The sequence below is a fragment of the Thermobia domestica genome, chromosome 5 (genome assembly GCF_964235325.1).
Source record: "Thermobia domestica chromosome 5, izTheDome1.hap1.1, whole genome shotgun sequence".
NCBI classification, from domain to species: domain Eukaryota; kingdom Metazoa; phylum Arthropoda; class Insecta; order Zygentoma; family Lepismatidae; genus Thermobia; species Thermobia domestica.
Window position 1 is genome coordinate 128,993,489 of NC_137458.1, and position 15,979 is coordinate 129,009,467.

Consider the following 15,979-nt stretch of genomic DNA (forward strand, 5'->3'; position numbering starts at 1 on the left):
TTGGTTGGACGTCTGCCGTGTTATTCAGAATGCTCACATCAAATACTTGTAGTGTCCACAAAACTTGCAATTTTGTTTATCTTTCCGGCCAAGTTTACTTTTGAATGTCATTTCAGTACAAAATAAATACACTTTCATTTTAAACTATTCTTCCTGAATAACACTGTACTTTTTAGAAAAAATAAACTACAGCAGCGATCATTACATTAGGGATAATCGAAAAGTCTTTGTGCTTATTTTTTCCGAACGTGTAACACATTTTAATCAAAATCGAGATGAGATATATATCAAAATATTTCGAGACTAATTCTGTAACACGCCAACGGATGGCAACGCAAGTCTGCATGCACAGACCTTCAAAGTTAGTGTGCCAAGAGGCATCGTCTTGTGTACTTCGTGAACTGTGCAACTGGTGCTATTCTAACAACATGCGTTAACATGTCTATGATTCCATCATGGACCGCAAGTTAGAACAACAAGCGAACGTGAAATTCTGTACGAAACTGGGCAAATCCGCCAGAGATGGTTGACAAGATTCGGGAAGTGTACGGCGATGCTGCAATGAGTCGTACGTGGTGTTTTGAGTAACACGCGCCTTCAAAAGCGGAACATCACTGGAAGACGAGATCAGGATAACCTTCAAACAGCACAACACTTGAAAATGTTGAAACATTAGGCGACTTGTGTACGAGGATCGTCGGAGAACAATCTACAACACTGCTGACATTGTCAGTGTCATACGGAACAGTGGAGGCAATCCTCACGTGTGATTTGAACATGTGCCGTGGTGCTGCTGAGTTCGTCCCAAGATTGCTGCTAAGTTCGTCTCAGGATCAAAGTCTGCCAATTCCGTCAGTGAGCCGCGGATGACCCGTCCTTCATGTCTAGGATTATTCCGGTGTGACAAAATTTGTGTGTACGCGTACTAACGAGACAAGCAACAGTCTTCACGGTGGAGAGCCCATCATCTCGATGAGCGATAAAGGCGAAGCAGGTCCTGAGTTCGACCAAGTGCATGTTCATCGTCTTTTTTGACATTCGGGGCATTGTGCGTCACGAATTTGTCCTCAGGGGTCGGACCGCCAATAGCGAGTCCTATTGCCAGGTTTAAGGCATGTGAGGAAGGATATTGGGTGAACGTGACGGGATCTATGGCGCGAAAAACTGGATGCTCCACGACAATGCACCCTGTCACTGTGCTCTCCTCATGCGCGAGTTTCTCACCAGAAACAAGATGATCGCACTTCCGCACCCACTCTACTCGCCAGATTTGGCTCTTGTGCACTTTACCATCTTTCCAAAGTTGAAGATCCAGCTCGGAGGTCGTCGTTTCGACACTACTGCGGATATCCAAGGCGAATCGCAAAACGTGCTTGACACGCTTCGAAAAGAAGACTTCCAGGAAACATTCCAGCAGAGGCAGAAACACTTCGAGCACTGTATTGCTGTACAAGATGACTTTTTTGAAGGTGATAGTGTGTAAACGCAGATAAATGAACTACTTTCTTGTAAACAGAACTAGTCTCAAAAATTTTGATATCACCTCGTATATGGGTGATGCGGTACGCTTTTCTTATAACGGCTCCAGTTTAACTTCCGATTTCTTAGTGCTTAGGGTGTCCATGCCATATGAGCAGCGAAGTATTTTTCGTTTTCTATGGTGCAAGGGACACACAGTCACAGATATCCACTCTCCCATCTGCGAGCAGCCATTAGAACGAAACGTCAGGGTATTCCGTATGTTGACAATGACGTTTCCCTCCATAATAATGCAAAACCGCACACAGCGAACAATCACCAAACTTTTTCTTGAGAGTGAAAGATTATGGTGCCCCCCTCCCCCTCAAGTCTAGCCTTGCCCAGTGATTACCATCCTTTTGGTACATTGCATCTGGCAGGACAGAGGTTCACGAACGACATGGAAACACAAAACGTTGTTCGTTGTTGATTCCATGATCAGCAGGACGCTTTCTATGCAGCGGTCATCGAGACACTTGTGATTACAGTGGGACAAATGCGTCAACAGATGTGATTATGTGGAAAACAGACAAAGGTGTGTAGAATATTATGGTTTGTAACTGGAAATAAATCAGTAGGCGCAAAGACTTAGATTTTCCTCTCGTAATACGTAGACATTTGATATTCACAGTTCCGTAAATCAAATGATTCACCTATGACCCTGGTTCGCAATTTAGTTTAATATTGCAAAGTTTTGTGCATACTTTTGATACGTAGAAAAGTAATATGGTTCTCTATTATAATAATGCAAGAGAATTTTTTTTCTTTTTTTTCTTTTTTCTTTTTTTTTTTTTTTTTACATACATGGTTATCGTATAAAACCAGATTGGAAATATAAGGTTACTTTATTAGAAAACATCTATAAAAAATCGAAAATGAAACTTAGCTATTTTCAAACCTGAAACTTCTTTATTCTTTTCAAACTTTCTTATCTGCTGAAACTGCGTGAAGTTACAACACATACGAGTTCTTTTACCGTAACATGAACACAGAAGTTCGAAAATGTTCTTTTCAATGATATAAATCCACTGTTACTTACATGACATTTACACTTGAAACATTTACTCAAAGTTGTATAATCGTGAAACATATTTTACTTCAAAGAATCTGAATGTACAAAACGAACACCAGGAAGCTTCTGGTTTAATGGCCCACTTCAATTTGCTTAAGTAAAATAAAGAATTATATGTAATGTCAGAAGTTACACACCCTTATTTACAGGATATTTTTACTAAGCTATACGTCCTTTGGTATGTACAAAATGATATGATGGGCAAGTAAACCAGAATCCTACATATGCGAAAATAATAACAAACATAACACTGTGCTCGTAAATGCGTTTTCAATCATGACCAAATAATAAAAAAAAGGAATGCTTACCATATAAAAGTAATGCTCCCTGCTACTCCAGCATATTCATTGCACACACACATACGCTTTTAAAATTTATTGCAACAATGACTAGGATTGTTGTCTGTTCAGTAATATATGCATATTTTCATTCCAAATGATATATAAATACATACGTATTTACAATATATATATTGTGCAATTATTAAGCTATGACTTTGCTGACATATATGCGTAATGAAATATACTTAGAAGCAATTAAAATGGAGGTTTTGCCACAAGCAGGAATATTTCTCTTAAAAGTTGTTTCACAGAAATTAATCAAAATGTACGCATTTCATCCAGAAAATATTCCAAAACGTTTATGTGCGGAAAATATATTTTAAAATATCGTTTAAGAATTTAAAACATGCCGCTAATAACAATCTACGCTACACAATAAACTAATACATTTTGCAACAAACTTATCATATTATTTATGTTCCTACAAGAAAAAAAAAATATATATATATATATCATAATGACCGACGCAAGTAATCGATCACCTTACACTTCCTGGGTAGATAATTACGAAAAATTAAAGATTCTACAGAAATTTAAAAATTTCATACATATGACACAAATGATTGTTATAGCATCTTCATACCTGTTAAGAATTTATTTTTGTCTTAAACCAAACGACTTTAGAACAATGATACACCAAACAATATTCTTAAAACTGTTAGCTTCAATAATTTTGAAAATTACAAACATATTCTTGAGAAAACGTGGAAACTGCCTCAAACTCGTTTTACTGGTTTGATTTTAAAAAAATTAATGAAGGTACGAAGTATAACGAACACATTAATGTAATGATATATATTAAGCAAACTTTTTCGTTGAAACATTAGCACATGACCAAATTCATATTACTGAACTGATTACGCAAACATGTCTCGACAAGAAAATGAACAATCGGCAATGCTTCAACTAACAAATTACTCGAACATCAGTGTACTTGTGCTTGAAATTTCGATGAATACTTTAAAGCAACACCAAAAATAAACAATACACAAAATAGCTGTACATCTTTTTTTTTTTTATAAATCATAATATACACTACAAGTCTAGGGTTCAGATTTCAAATATTTAATTCAACTCAACATCATAAATAATACCAACACAACTGTCGTGATTTTTCTACGTACTTTGCTTTAGTAAAAACGATAACGTAATTCATATATAATAAATCGTTCGAACGTAACTCACGTATTAATTAAGTGAGGAAGTACTGTTACTTTGTATGAAGCTTATTAATGCTTTCGAAGCATAATGGACCAATATCTTTTTCACCTGTACATAAATTTTAACTGTCCTAATACGAAAATCATGTTTCCCATTTTAAATAACTTTTATTAATATATGCTTTTAAATGAAATAGCAGAGGAACACACAAAAAATCTTTACTGTTTCAGAGTACAGAAACACAAAATTTGTTTGTTGTTTCAGTGTCCAATACGCATTTTTAGGCATCCAAATAGTAAACATACAAGTAGGCGCAAACACTGATTAATTTCTACAGGTTCAAATAATTCAATTTTAGGTTTTTCAAATACGCATGAGGAAAGCCTGCGTACATGCAACTAAAATTCATAACTTGTAACATCTTCTTGCTCTTCAGACGAGATGCATGGCGTTATTTGTTACAGATGAACTTGAGTGCAAAATTAATCTTTCGTTGCACAAGAAACAAAACCATATGTAAAAGCAAGTGCATGTAACGTATCAAAATCACGCATACTAAAGTTCTAACACAACACAAATGTCTAAACCTTCTCCCTGTCATTGTTTTCACTTTTGTCTCGGTATACAACAAATATATAGTATAAATTCTGGTGGGTACAGTACCATTCCAGGCACTTCACCAAGTGGGAACAACAAAATACTTAACACAAAACGTATTTTCTTTTTTTTTTTTTTTTTTGAGCAGGAATAAAAAAAATTGTGTGACACCATTATACACACACATACGCTCTCTGCAAACAGTACTTTACAGATCAGAAGATATGAATTAAATTCTTTATTAATACCGACGACTTCTATTATAGCCTCTTCGTCCACTGCCACCTCCAGATGATCTGCTAGACCTGGTCTGGTACCCTCTTCGGCCAACAGGAGATCTGGAATACCCACTACAATAATCAGTATAGAACTACTCGGCACAACTAGACAGCTAAATACATACTATATAATATTATCACACCTAAAAACCTGGTTAGGGTAAGTAGACGCGATTACCATTTTCAATATGAAAAAGAAAATCGCGCTAAGATTACGCGATTTTACGCATATTCACCTCTGTTCTATTGTTTCTGTTCTGTACACATATATATTCAAACTCCGTATTAATCCGAAATTATATGCTTTGTGTAGGTGCTTCATGTAGTTTCAATTCTTTTCGAGTTTTTAATATATACATATAAAAGGCAATTAACGTCTACTGCTCCCATACTTGTTTCATGACTTGGGAGATGTAAATAAGAATCATTGCCAGACGAGATGTTGGACAAAGAATCAAACCAAACCAAAGACGAGACACTACGATCTGGATCTTCATTTAAGCGTCGGTTACTTTTCAGAGATATTTGTCGCATAAAACACTTCCTACAGTAATTAATATTACTTTTGGACACTAAATACAATACTGAATATACACTTGTTGTGCTTAAACCACCAGGCAACGTTCAAAAGGTAGTGTCTACAATTCACGCCCTTTTGGTCTGAACATAAAAGCCATCACATCACTAAGACTGTTTACCTTGTATTCGCCTTTATGTTGCAGGAGACTAATTTTCTCACTGGAGATTCTTGCATAGTTCTCATATAATAAAATTGTCATCCTGCTACAGAGGTAATGAACATTTAGTACTTTCGTCCATTTACTATCCTTTCGTACGACCCTAATCAAGTTTAATATTCAATAACATGCTCCAATCACATAATACACTATCCTATCAAATTAAAATTAAAAGGCTAATTTTGAAATTGCCAGGAGTATGTTATTTGTCACGTATTGTTCCGGATAAAAGGACGAGCACTGCCCTAAAATGAATCAAGATATACATTACCCAAACAACGCCAAATATTCAAATTAACTTTACCTCTTCGTAACAAGATAATCACTTGCATATTTGTATAATGTAGTTACTTTACATTTAGCAAACCGTGACGTGATAGGGAAAATAATACAATTACGACACACTCAATTAGAGAAACTCAGAACAATATGAAAGGTTTGTGCCCACACTAAGTAGAGAACATCCACAATCTACTTACGTTGAGTGATCATCGAATCATAATACCTAAGATTTTTCTTAAATACCAAACTACTATTGTACCAATAAAACATCAGAAATATTAATTAATAGAACAAAGTTCATGAGAAATGTACGACCAAAACATGCAAGAAAGCTATACCAAAAGTAACCACACTACTATCAGTACTGGCAAAGAAAAGGCTGGATATTTAATCAGCTCAATGGATATGTATTTTGATGGTATAGAAGCGTCTAATTATCTTCCTCAAATCATATCAATATTGCGTTTAAACAGATCTAAATTAACTTCTAATATTTGCTAGTAAGGAATTTGCAGTTATATATATAATGCTATTGAAGGAAGAAGAAATCCACTATCATAAATTTACTGATTGCACTATGTCCTATACAAGTCACAACCGCTTGCAGAGAGGAAGATAATGTGTATAGTATATTCTTCATCTTTTTAATAGAGTTCGAACCAAATAATCAGAACTGAAGGCGGGATGAAAGGATTCCTGTGTAAGACGACGTTGCAAATGATTTCTTTCAGAATAAATGTCACTTTTCATTTGCAACTGAAGTACAAACTTGTAATAGATACACATATTTCTTTTTCTGAATAATATATAGTTCACACATTACTAAAATATGCAAGCCAGAGTTTAATATGTTTACGTATAATATTTTGTACGTTCTGGTTGTCATTACAAGGCATTCTAATATCTGTTATAAATTGCCGAACAACGTATTTAAAATAGTATTATTACGCAGAAAACTTTAGAACACGAATCGATATGAATGGATACAATCTTCACTTGGCATAAAGTATATTTGTTATGAAATAATGATCGAAGAGACGAAACTTTGGAGAAAAAAAAAAAAAAGTGTGTTATATGCTGTATACAGTTTTTTCTCCCCACTGATACGGAACAAAATAAAAATAGTTACGGAGTGATTTCCTTCAGGATTGCAATCAAAAGAAATGTAAGAAAGAAATAACTGTTATGCGCTTCTCCACCGTGTTTTCAAAGTTGTGTCGAGATAACAGAAGAGTTTTGGCATCAGATTCACTAACGTTATAACTACATATTTTCATCCAGTTTCAACATTAACTACAATTTCGTTCTCCACTTAAACAGGAGGAAATATAAACCCAATAGCAATCCCCTACTATAATTCTTCTTTCCTTTGTCAAGAAACAAAATATCATTCTTACCTGTGAAGCCACAACATTTCTACCTATTCACACCGGTCGGTAACTATTCCATGTGATGACTACCTACCCAGGGGACACCAAAGACCATCATCATCATCACCATCATCAATCAATTTTGACCATCATCAAAACATAACCATAAAGGCCAGCAGATTCTGTATAACCATTATGACCACAGGCTCTGTAGTTTCTACAGCTGGGCTCTCTTACAGAGCAAGAACCACCCATTCACAGGTCACCATTATGGTTTACACAACCAATCACATGTCAGCTCTCTATCACAATCACAACACACACCCTAAAGTAGATTAAGCAACTGTAAGTCTATAGTCTAATATTAACCATAGTGAAACCTCTCGTAACGGACAAACAATTTGTTCAACCTAGCAATATTGGACGGATACGTAATATCTGCCTGCAAAATTAAAATCTTTGATTACATTTTCCAAAGTTTAATACTAAAATATTTGTCATCAAAGTGCAAGGAATATACATGTGTGGTTTTAACAATTCAACCGATGTCCGTATCTGAAAGGTTTCACTATTAGTATTCTTGAACAGCTTTGCTTACAGTTCAAAGCCGAAATCAGGAGGGCCTACATATTTGACTATTTTTTTATTTTATAAAACATGTACCTACAAAAGCACATGATTAGGTCAATATGAGAAATACCAGTGATGAACATGTGATAAAAAGGAAGTGTCCAAGGATAATCGATGGGAAAGCACAAGGAAAGGCAATGGATTAAAAAACACAATTCCGATTACACTTAAGACGCATTTATAAAATTTAATAGATGATATATAGCAAAATACACCATCAAATCGATTTCAATCGTCTTTCACCAAACCTACGAACGCCCAAAGTAATTTATAATACTATATACTTGCCATGTTGTTCAGCGATACAACTGGAAATACGTACCCAAGACTATACTTTATCATAAAATTAAATTAAATATCCCAAAATATTCCTATGGATATATTCTTTCGAAAATGCAATCCATAAATATTCGCACTTGCTTTATATTTCTACAGCAGGGAAGAAAGAACTAAAATAATAATAATAATAAATACATTATGTGATGATTACCATTTTACACTATAATTATTTTCGCTTTCATTAGTGGCAGTAAAATGATTACATATGGACAATATGACGCATAAACTGACTTATCTATGTAAATCCACTTCTCCAGAGAAAATATGGGTATTCTATGAACAGTAGGTCATGGACAGGAAAAGAATTTAAATATGAACTTCAAGATCACATTTGAAGATTAAGAAAACGGATAATAAATGCATATTGGTGATGATACAATGAAGGAAACAACGATACTCGAAAAAAAAAAAAAAAAATCGACAAGTACTATGCTTATTCAACATAAAGAACACGACTGGATGTAACTGAACAAAAAATTAAACTCTTTACGATTTCAAAATTGTTTATTAGCCTAGACAAACGATGATAAATATTGCAAGTAAGTTACTGAAAGATAATCATCAATCAGCATTAAAGCGAAACTGTTCCAGCGTTAATATGACTCGTAAAAACCTATTTAATAAATTGTTCTACATGAAACAAAGGACATACTTTGGAACTAATAATAACACTGATCAAAAATAGTGACATTCGTAGTGCTTTCTGAATATATGAATAGTATACGCGCTTTCAGCGCAGGAGACTAGATTTCATTCCCGGTGGAAACTAGCGTTAAGTCCTTGTCTTATATAGCATCTATGATGAAAAGCGGCGTTGACTTACTAACCAACCAATTCATATTTGTGTCAATATGCATACATTATTTAAATACTTAATTTCAGATTTCCATCGCCCAATTGTAACTCCTGAATTATCATATAAAGATATAAAATGAATTCAAAAGTTTCACGAATAGCTCTCTTCACTTTTACTTTACAAGACAATTATGGAGCTATCATTTAGAAAATTACACTTCTGCTTTGAGTGCAGAGGGGAGCTCTTGGCGTGGTGGTGAGTGTATGCAGGAGATTTTACTTCCTGGATTGAGAAAATATTATACTAATCCATTGTTTTTAGATACGTATTGATTTACTGTCCCACGCTCGCATACTTATAAATTTCCATATTGTCAAGGTTTGTTATAGGACAAGTATCTGCCTCCCACTGTCAGTTACACTATGACTTCTACTTATGAAAATGCTTAAGTTTTTAGAGATATTTCTACACATACTAAAATCAGATATTTAGGGGATATCCTAATTACGAAATCGGAGTGTAAACTGTTTTTGTCAAAGAATTTCAAATTACTCTTAAACACGTAACGAAATTTCCTTCTCACTACTGTAGGTAGGTAATTCCTCATCAATGATGATCTATATATGCAGATGGGGATAGTTTTCTACCTGGAATTCCTACAGATGTCATGCAATTGTGATATTATATCCATATGTAGCCATTTAATCGCATTCCACATACTGCCACTATGTAATGGTTGGTATAGCGTGAGATTAAACAACTGTATGAACAACGAAACAAACCTGATATACTTTTTTCTGCATAAGCATGTTCTCAGTATAGACATAGGTATTGATACAAACTTTACGTCATCATAGGTAAAACGCGACATATTAGGTGGAGGTAATAGACTATGATGGTTTGAGATATTAACTGGCCCTGTTTGCTTATTTCAGATGGAGTGGAGTACAAACGAGAATATGAGAATCCTTGTAGGCCTGCATAAGGCAAGTAACACCGCGAGAGAGATATTTAATCTCTTGCAGCCACTCGAAATTAGTCGCGCATTTGTGTACCGTACCATACAGATATATCAGAAGAAATTTACTGTCATGGATCATCCAGTCACCATAAGGACATCACCGGCCATCAGAAATGTGCGAACTCGATTGCAACGAAATCCGGTGCGGAAGTTAAGTGATGGTGTGAGAAATGAGATTTCATCCACGGAGCATATCTCGGGCATTAGACATTTCCTAACTTCACCGTTACGGCGGATCAGGGTAAAATGAGCACAGAATTTTCTCCAGTAGTTCAGAGGTGATCCACATCACGTCTTATTTACGGACGAAAAGATCTTCACCACTGAAAAGTAACAGCCGCTTTGATACATGTAGTTGAACTTCTTCCGTAGTTATAGATCTTTGCCAATATCCATGAGGTTTTTCAATAGGATTCAGTTTTGTATTATAACGCAAAGTAAACTCAGACGTGGCTCCAACATGTTTTCGATTTTGTTATGGCGGACGAATGGCCCGTTGGCAGCCCGGATCTCAATCCCTTGTACTACTATCAGTGCTACAAATTGGAAGCCAAGGCCTGCACGAGGTGTTCCTCTGATATGGCGTCCCTGAAATCTGCCCTTGTGTGACCCGCAGCAGAGTTTCCTTTGAACAGCCACTGCCGACCGCCTTACATGTTTTCCGGATCTGCCTGATGTCCACTGACATTGATTAAACTACACCTGTCTCTTGTGAACTGGACTATAGATAACAAACATATGTATAGAACATATCCATGCTAACACTTGGTTGTGCGTACCACCTACCACCATATGTATCAAAACTTCTGTCTAAACTAGGTAATGTGCAGGCTAATTACATGAAAAATATAAATTAAAAATACCTCAAATGCACAGGACACACTCTATCTGGTTAACTGACACAAAGTTATGATACTATTGTCAAATTCATAATTATTTACAGGGAAAAAAGCGGTGGTAGCTAACAAGTCTGGGAATGTTTTTCATAAAATGAGTACTCTATCGAAAGTGTCTATGGAAGTCAACTACCAAGAGTACCTTTACCTTCAACTAGAATAGGTAATCCTGTTTTCAACGACGAAAACTGCCACGCACCACTATTAAAACTGCTAGGAGACATACGTCCCACCTCGATTGGCCAGCAAAATCTTCACTTAAAAGTCATTGTAATGATAAAGATTACCTCGAGTATTAAATGAAAATTTGGCAGAGGTATCCATGCACTCTAATGAAACTTTGAGGACCCAATGATGTGCAAGAAATTTTAAGTTACATACACCTACAATCTTGATGGAGTTCCTACGGAATTGGATTCAAGTAATATTACAGGCAAAAGGGTGCCATTCATTAGGAGATGCATTATATCAACCTTGACTAATTTTTTTCATGTCCGCCGGGACTTGAATGATTTGCAAGCTTTCATTAACTTTACTGTGCAGATATCAACTCATATTTTAGTTTCAGACTGGAGAAAAGGAATGGATCACTTTAACAATCGATTCTACGAAGACTGACAAAAAATATCAAAATGAATGTATTTAAATGAATGCTTGCATAGTAGTTATTATTGTTTTCATGGAAAACACTTGATTGAATATGAACATATTCCAACGCATTACATTATTAATATAACCAACATTAGAGGCTGCTTCAAATTGTATAGCTAAAATGTTACACACATATACTTTCTTCCCCACTACATTACATGATTCAATTTTCTTTCTGTAATGAAAACTTGAGCTTTAATTTTACTTTGAATACTTTAGTCAAAAGACATGGAGACTACAATATCTACCATATTGTTCCATACAAGCGCTTAACCTCACGCTCTTAAGCAAATATAAGGTCTGATCAAATGAAACCCGTTCGGCACCCCTGATAGGTACAGTTAATGAACATGATTGTATTGTTGTAGCGATACATATACTTGGGCCATTGCTGTAGTAATCCTGCCTAACGTTTCCTATCTTTGCAGGAATAAAGCCATGACATTCACCATCCCAAATCCGTCCAAGTCGGATCAGCGAGCAATCATCCCGTTACTGAGTGCAGAGAGATGTCAACCGTCTGAGGTGTTCCGTCGAATGAAGGATGATTATGGAGATACATGTGTATCAAAAACGACAGTCGTAGATAGGGCACTAATGTTTCACACAGGTCGAACAAGCGATCTTCCTCGTCTCGGCACGACACACATTATTGTCATGGATTACAATCGTATTGTGGTGGGCGAGTGTGTTCACAACAGTAGACATATGAGTATTCAAGTGATAGCCATGGAACCGAATATGAGTTATGGTACAATACAAACAAGAATTAAACACATGGGGTACCATAAGGTGTGTGTACAACGCGTGCCAGGATGCTCAGAGACAAAACCTAGAGCGTAAGGCTTCCTCTCGAACATTTGATGCATTACCACACACAGGGGAATGATTTTCCTATGTGAATTATGACGCCACCACTTTGAACCTAGTTCCAATTCGTCAATATGCAGTGGAAGCACCCGTCGTCATCACGTCCTAAGAAGTTCAAATCCCAGTTGTCAGATGGCAAGGTCATGGTTTCGTGCATTTTGGCTGCAGAGGACAATTACTGCCAGATTTCATGCAACCAGGAAAGTCTATCAATGCCACACGCAACTGTACTACGTTGACCCATATTCGGAAGACCATCAATCACAAACGACATGGAATGCTAAAGTCTGGTGTTATTGCGTTACAAGATAACGCCCGTTCTCATGTTGCCGGACAGGAATATGACTTGCTTCGATGGTTCAAACGGAAATGTTGCATCATCCACTAACTGTATAGCCCGATCCTGTCATTCTGCAATTTTTATATGTTCGTTTCATTCAAGAAGACACTGAAGGGTCATTGGCTCAATAGCGACACTGCAGTTCAAAATGCAGTAAGTGAGCGGTTCGCCAAAAACCGATTGATTTCTACGTTGACGGAATTCATTGTCTAGTAGTACAGAGGGACAAGTGTCTGAACGCCTACAGGGATGACTTCTGAACTGCAAGTATAATGATACAGTCCCATGTACTGATGTTTCTCCTGTATGTTTTGTAACAACGCACCTACTGATGATACTTAAAATATGAGCTTAGAACGGGTTTAATTTGATCCCTCGGTATAATATTGCTAAAGTATGTATGACAGCTAAGTTTGGTATATTTTTTGATTACAGTCATAGATAAAAAAATATATTATATACATTAATGTTGTACGTCAACTAGTGCTACTTTTATCCGTAAAATACGAATCTCTGCATTCATATTTTAATTAAACAAAGCAAATGCAATTACATACCATGCCAATGAGAAGTCGACATTGCCCAAAATCGATCCATAGCCCTCAGCGAAGGATAGAAATCGAAATATTCTCTTTTCTGACCCTACAAATCTTAGTTTAACGTAATATTAAAAGTAAATCCAAACCTTTATTTTATCGAACAAATTTGAACGCTCATCTATAAGAATACCGCTAACATGAAAAATTATCTTGATGTGATTCTTTTAAAATAATTTTATAAGCTAATGTTAGAAGAGAAAACTGTGTGATTGGATGTGCATGTTGTTAATTCTATTTTAATGCTTATTTTAAATTCATTTAATAGAAGCATAGGAATTCTGAAAAAATATTTTAGTATTTAAATAGGATAAAGGCTATCACAGTTACTAAAATAGATTGCTTATGTACAACTACCGCAATTATCAAATGTGTTTCAATTAGTTTTGTTGTTCCAACACACATATCAGTCCTCTCAAATCTTTCCGACTTAAACACTTTAATCAAATTCTGAGAAATGATGGATTTGCACTAGAAGAAGAAAAACAGGAATCCTATTCTGTAACTAGAAAATTGACACACTCTTGTATTAAGTGACACCACGGTTACACCAAACAAAATGGCAACTTGTAATAGTAAACGCCTAACATATATAGTCTTAAAAACAAATAAATATCATACTGCTCTTTATCAATACTTCTGAGCCTACCTCAGCAATCTATAGTGTAGAGTTGAATGCAGCTAACTTATCTTGGATACATGAACTGTTTGGGAATCATACCACCTCATCAAGGTATTAAATAGATCAGTCAGGCTAACTTTATATGGCGTCCTATCACAAAAATGCTATGAAGGATAATGCAACATTTATCACCAGTGAAACTTTTATTCAGTACGATCTCTTATTGTCTTTTACGTCCAATGTACTTCAAGACCTTGAAAGGTCAATTATTACACATAAGGGAACAATGTATACGAAACACACTGCGAATTACAATTGGTTCAAACTTTTGGTTAAAATGAAGTCCTCAAACAAACGTTTTCAAGCTTTAGTACGTTAAAATATAGAAAGGAAACTAAAGTTTGAGAACACAGGGTTCATTGACAACTTTTTTTATTTTTTGGGGGTAACTTGTGATTCCAATTCTAATGATTACTTTAGCAACCAATCTTGTTGCTATCATTGACCAGACATTTAATTGACGAACTAGCTTGTAAGTGTCATTACATGTTATTTACTTGGTGATCACTTACAGACAGTACCATGAAACTTGAAAAATGAGGATTACATACACATAAAACAATTTGAAACGCAATTATGCAGACACACTATTCACAATTTGAACGGATGAACATTGTTGACAACGTCACCACAAGTACAAAGACTTGTCTGAGTTACATTACAGTACGGCCAAAATCTAACGTTAAACCTGATGACGGCAACCTAGATACGAACTGGGATGGTATTAGAAAGAGCTTCACTCAAAAATGTTAATCTCAATGAACATAAATTGAACAGATAATTCAAATTTTCAGTTATACCCAGAGACTGAAATATGAAATATTTTCTCTGTGTGAAATTTACAACTGAATTGAAGACTTTGCAACGTTAATTCTTTCGAATTATGAATAGTGTGTGTACATAGCTACGTCTTCTATTGTTTTATTTGTATATAATTCACTTTTAAGCTAGTGCGTGTAGGTGGTCATCAACAGTTAAAACAAAGAACTGAAGCGAACATCACAAGATTAAAGATTATGTTATTGAAATCTTAACAAAATGTACAAGACTTTACCTATCTTAAAAGCTATAATCATAGTTTTATTTGATTAATTTATGGAACTTTTACTTTTCTTCAACAGCGCAATGTAGAAACTCATTTCAAAAGCTACTCATTTCAAAAGCTTAAGAAATACATTTCAAAAGCTATTTACTGAATTGTCTACAAGCAGACTTTAGGGTAGAGTCATGTCTATACTTGCTATTCTTAAAAATAAATAAAAATAAAAATAAATAGATGTGAGAACTGTTCATACCTAAACGAACCTTATTGTGTGGGATCGCCAATTTGTATCGTGCAGCTGTGGCGGTATATAGCAAGAACAGTCAATTTTCAAGTTATGAACTACCGCTATTGGTGCCTTTTTCAGTGTGAATATAAGATACTGTACAATTTGACCACAACACTATAAACGAAGTCTGTACTCATACTAGAAAAAGCCTATACGCAATCAAACAAAATAAACTTAGTTTTCAGAAAAAGCACAAGACATCTCAGAAATTTCTTTTAAAAATTGGCTGATCGATTTTTTTTTTTCTAAAAAATGCATATTATTAATATGTTAAATCTAGTTTAGTACCATACGGACAATCCTACAAACGCCTATATAAGCTATCATCATCTCAATAAACCAAAACATTAATTTGAAATTTTAATCTCTTTTCGACCCTCTGTTTCTACGCAAGAACAAGCTGATTTGTCCATTTTTCAATTTTTGATAGAATTTAGGAGACAAGACTAATTTCAGTATGGGTCATTTAGT

At 35.3% G+C, this 15,979-nt stretch overlaps 1 protein-coding gene across 1 annotated transcript in view; it reads right to left on the minus strand.

Annotated features, from left to right (window-relative positions):
- Positions 1 to 2,407: 2,407 nt before the first annotated feature.
- Positions 2,408 to 15,979, minus strand: part of LOC145686123 (serine/arginine-rich splicing factor 7-like) — a 60,436-nt gene continuing 46,864 nt past the window's right edge. Inside the window, exon 6 of the mRNA XM_081759096.1 lies at positions 2,408 to 5,039. Within this exon, the coding sequence (XP_081615222.1) occupies positions 4,931 to 5,039 (109 nt within the window). The 3' untranslated portion in view covers positions 2,408 to 4,930. The remainder of the gene's footprint in view (positions 5,040 to 15,979) is intronic.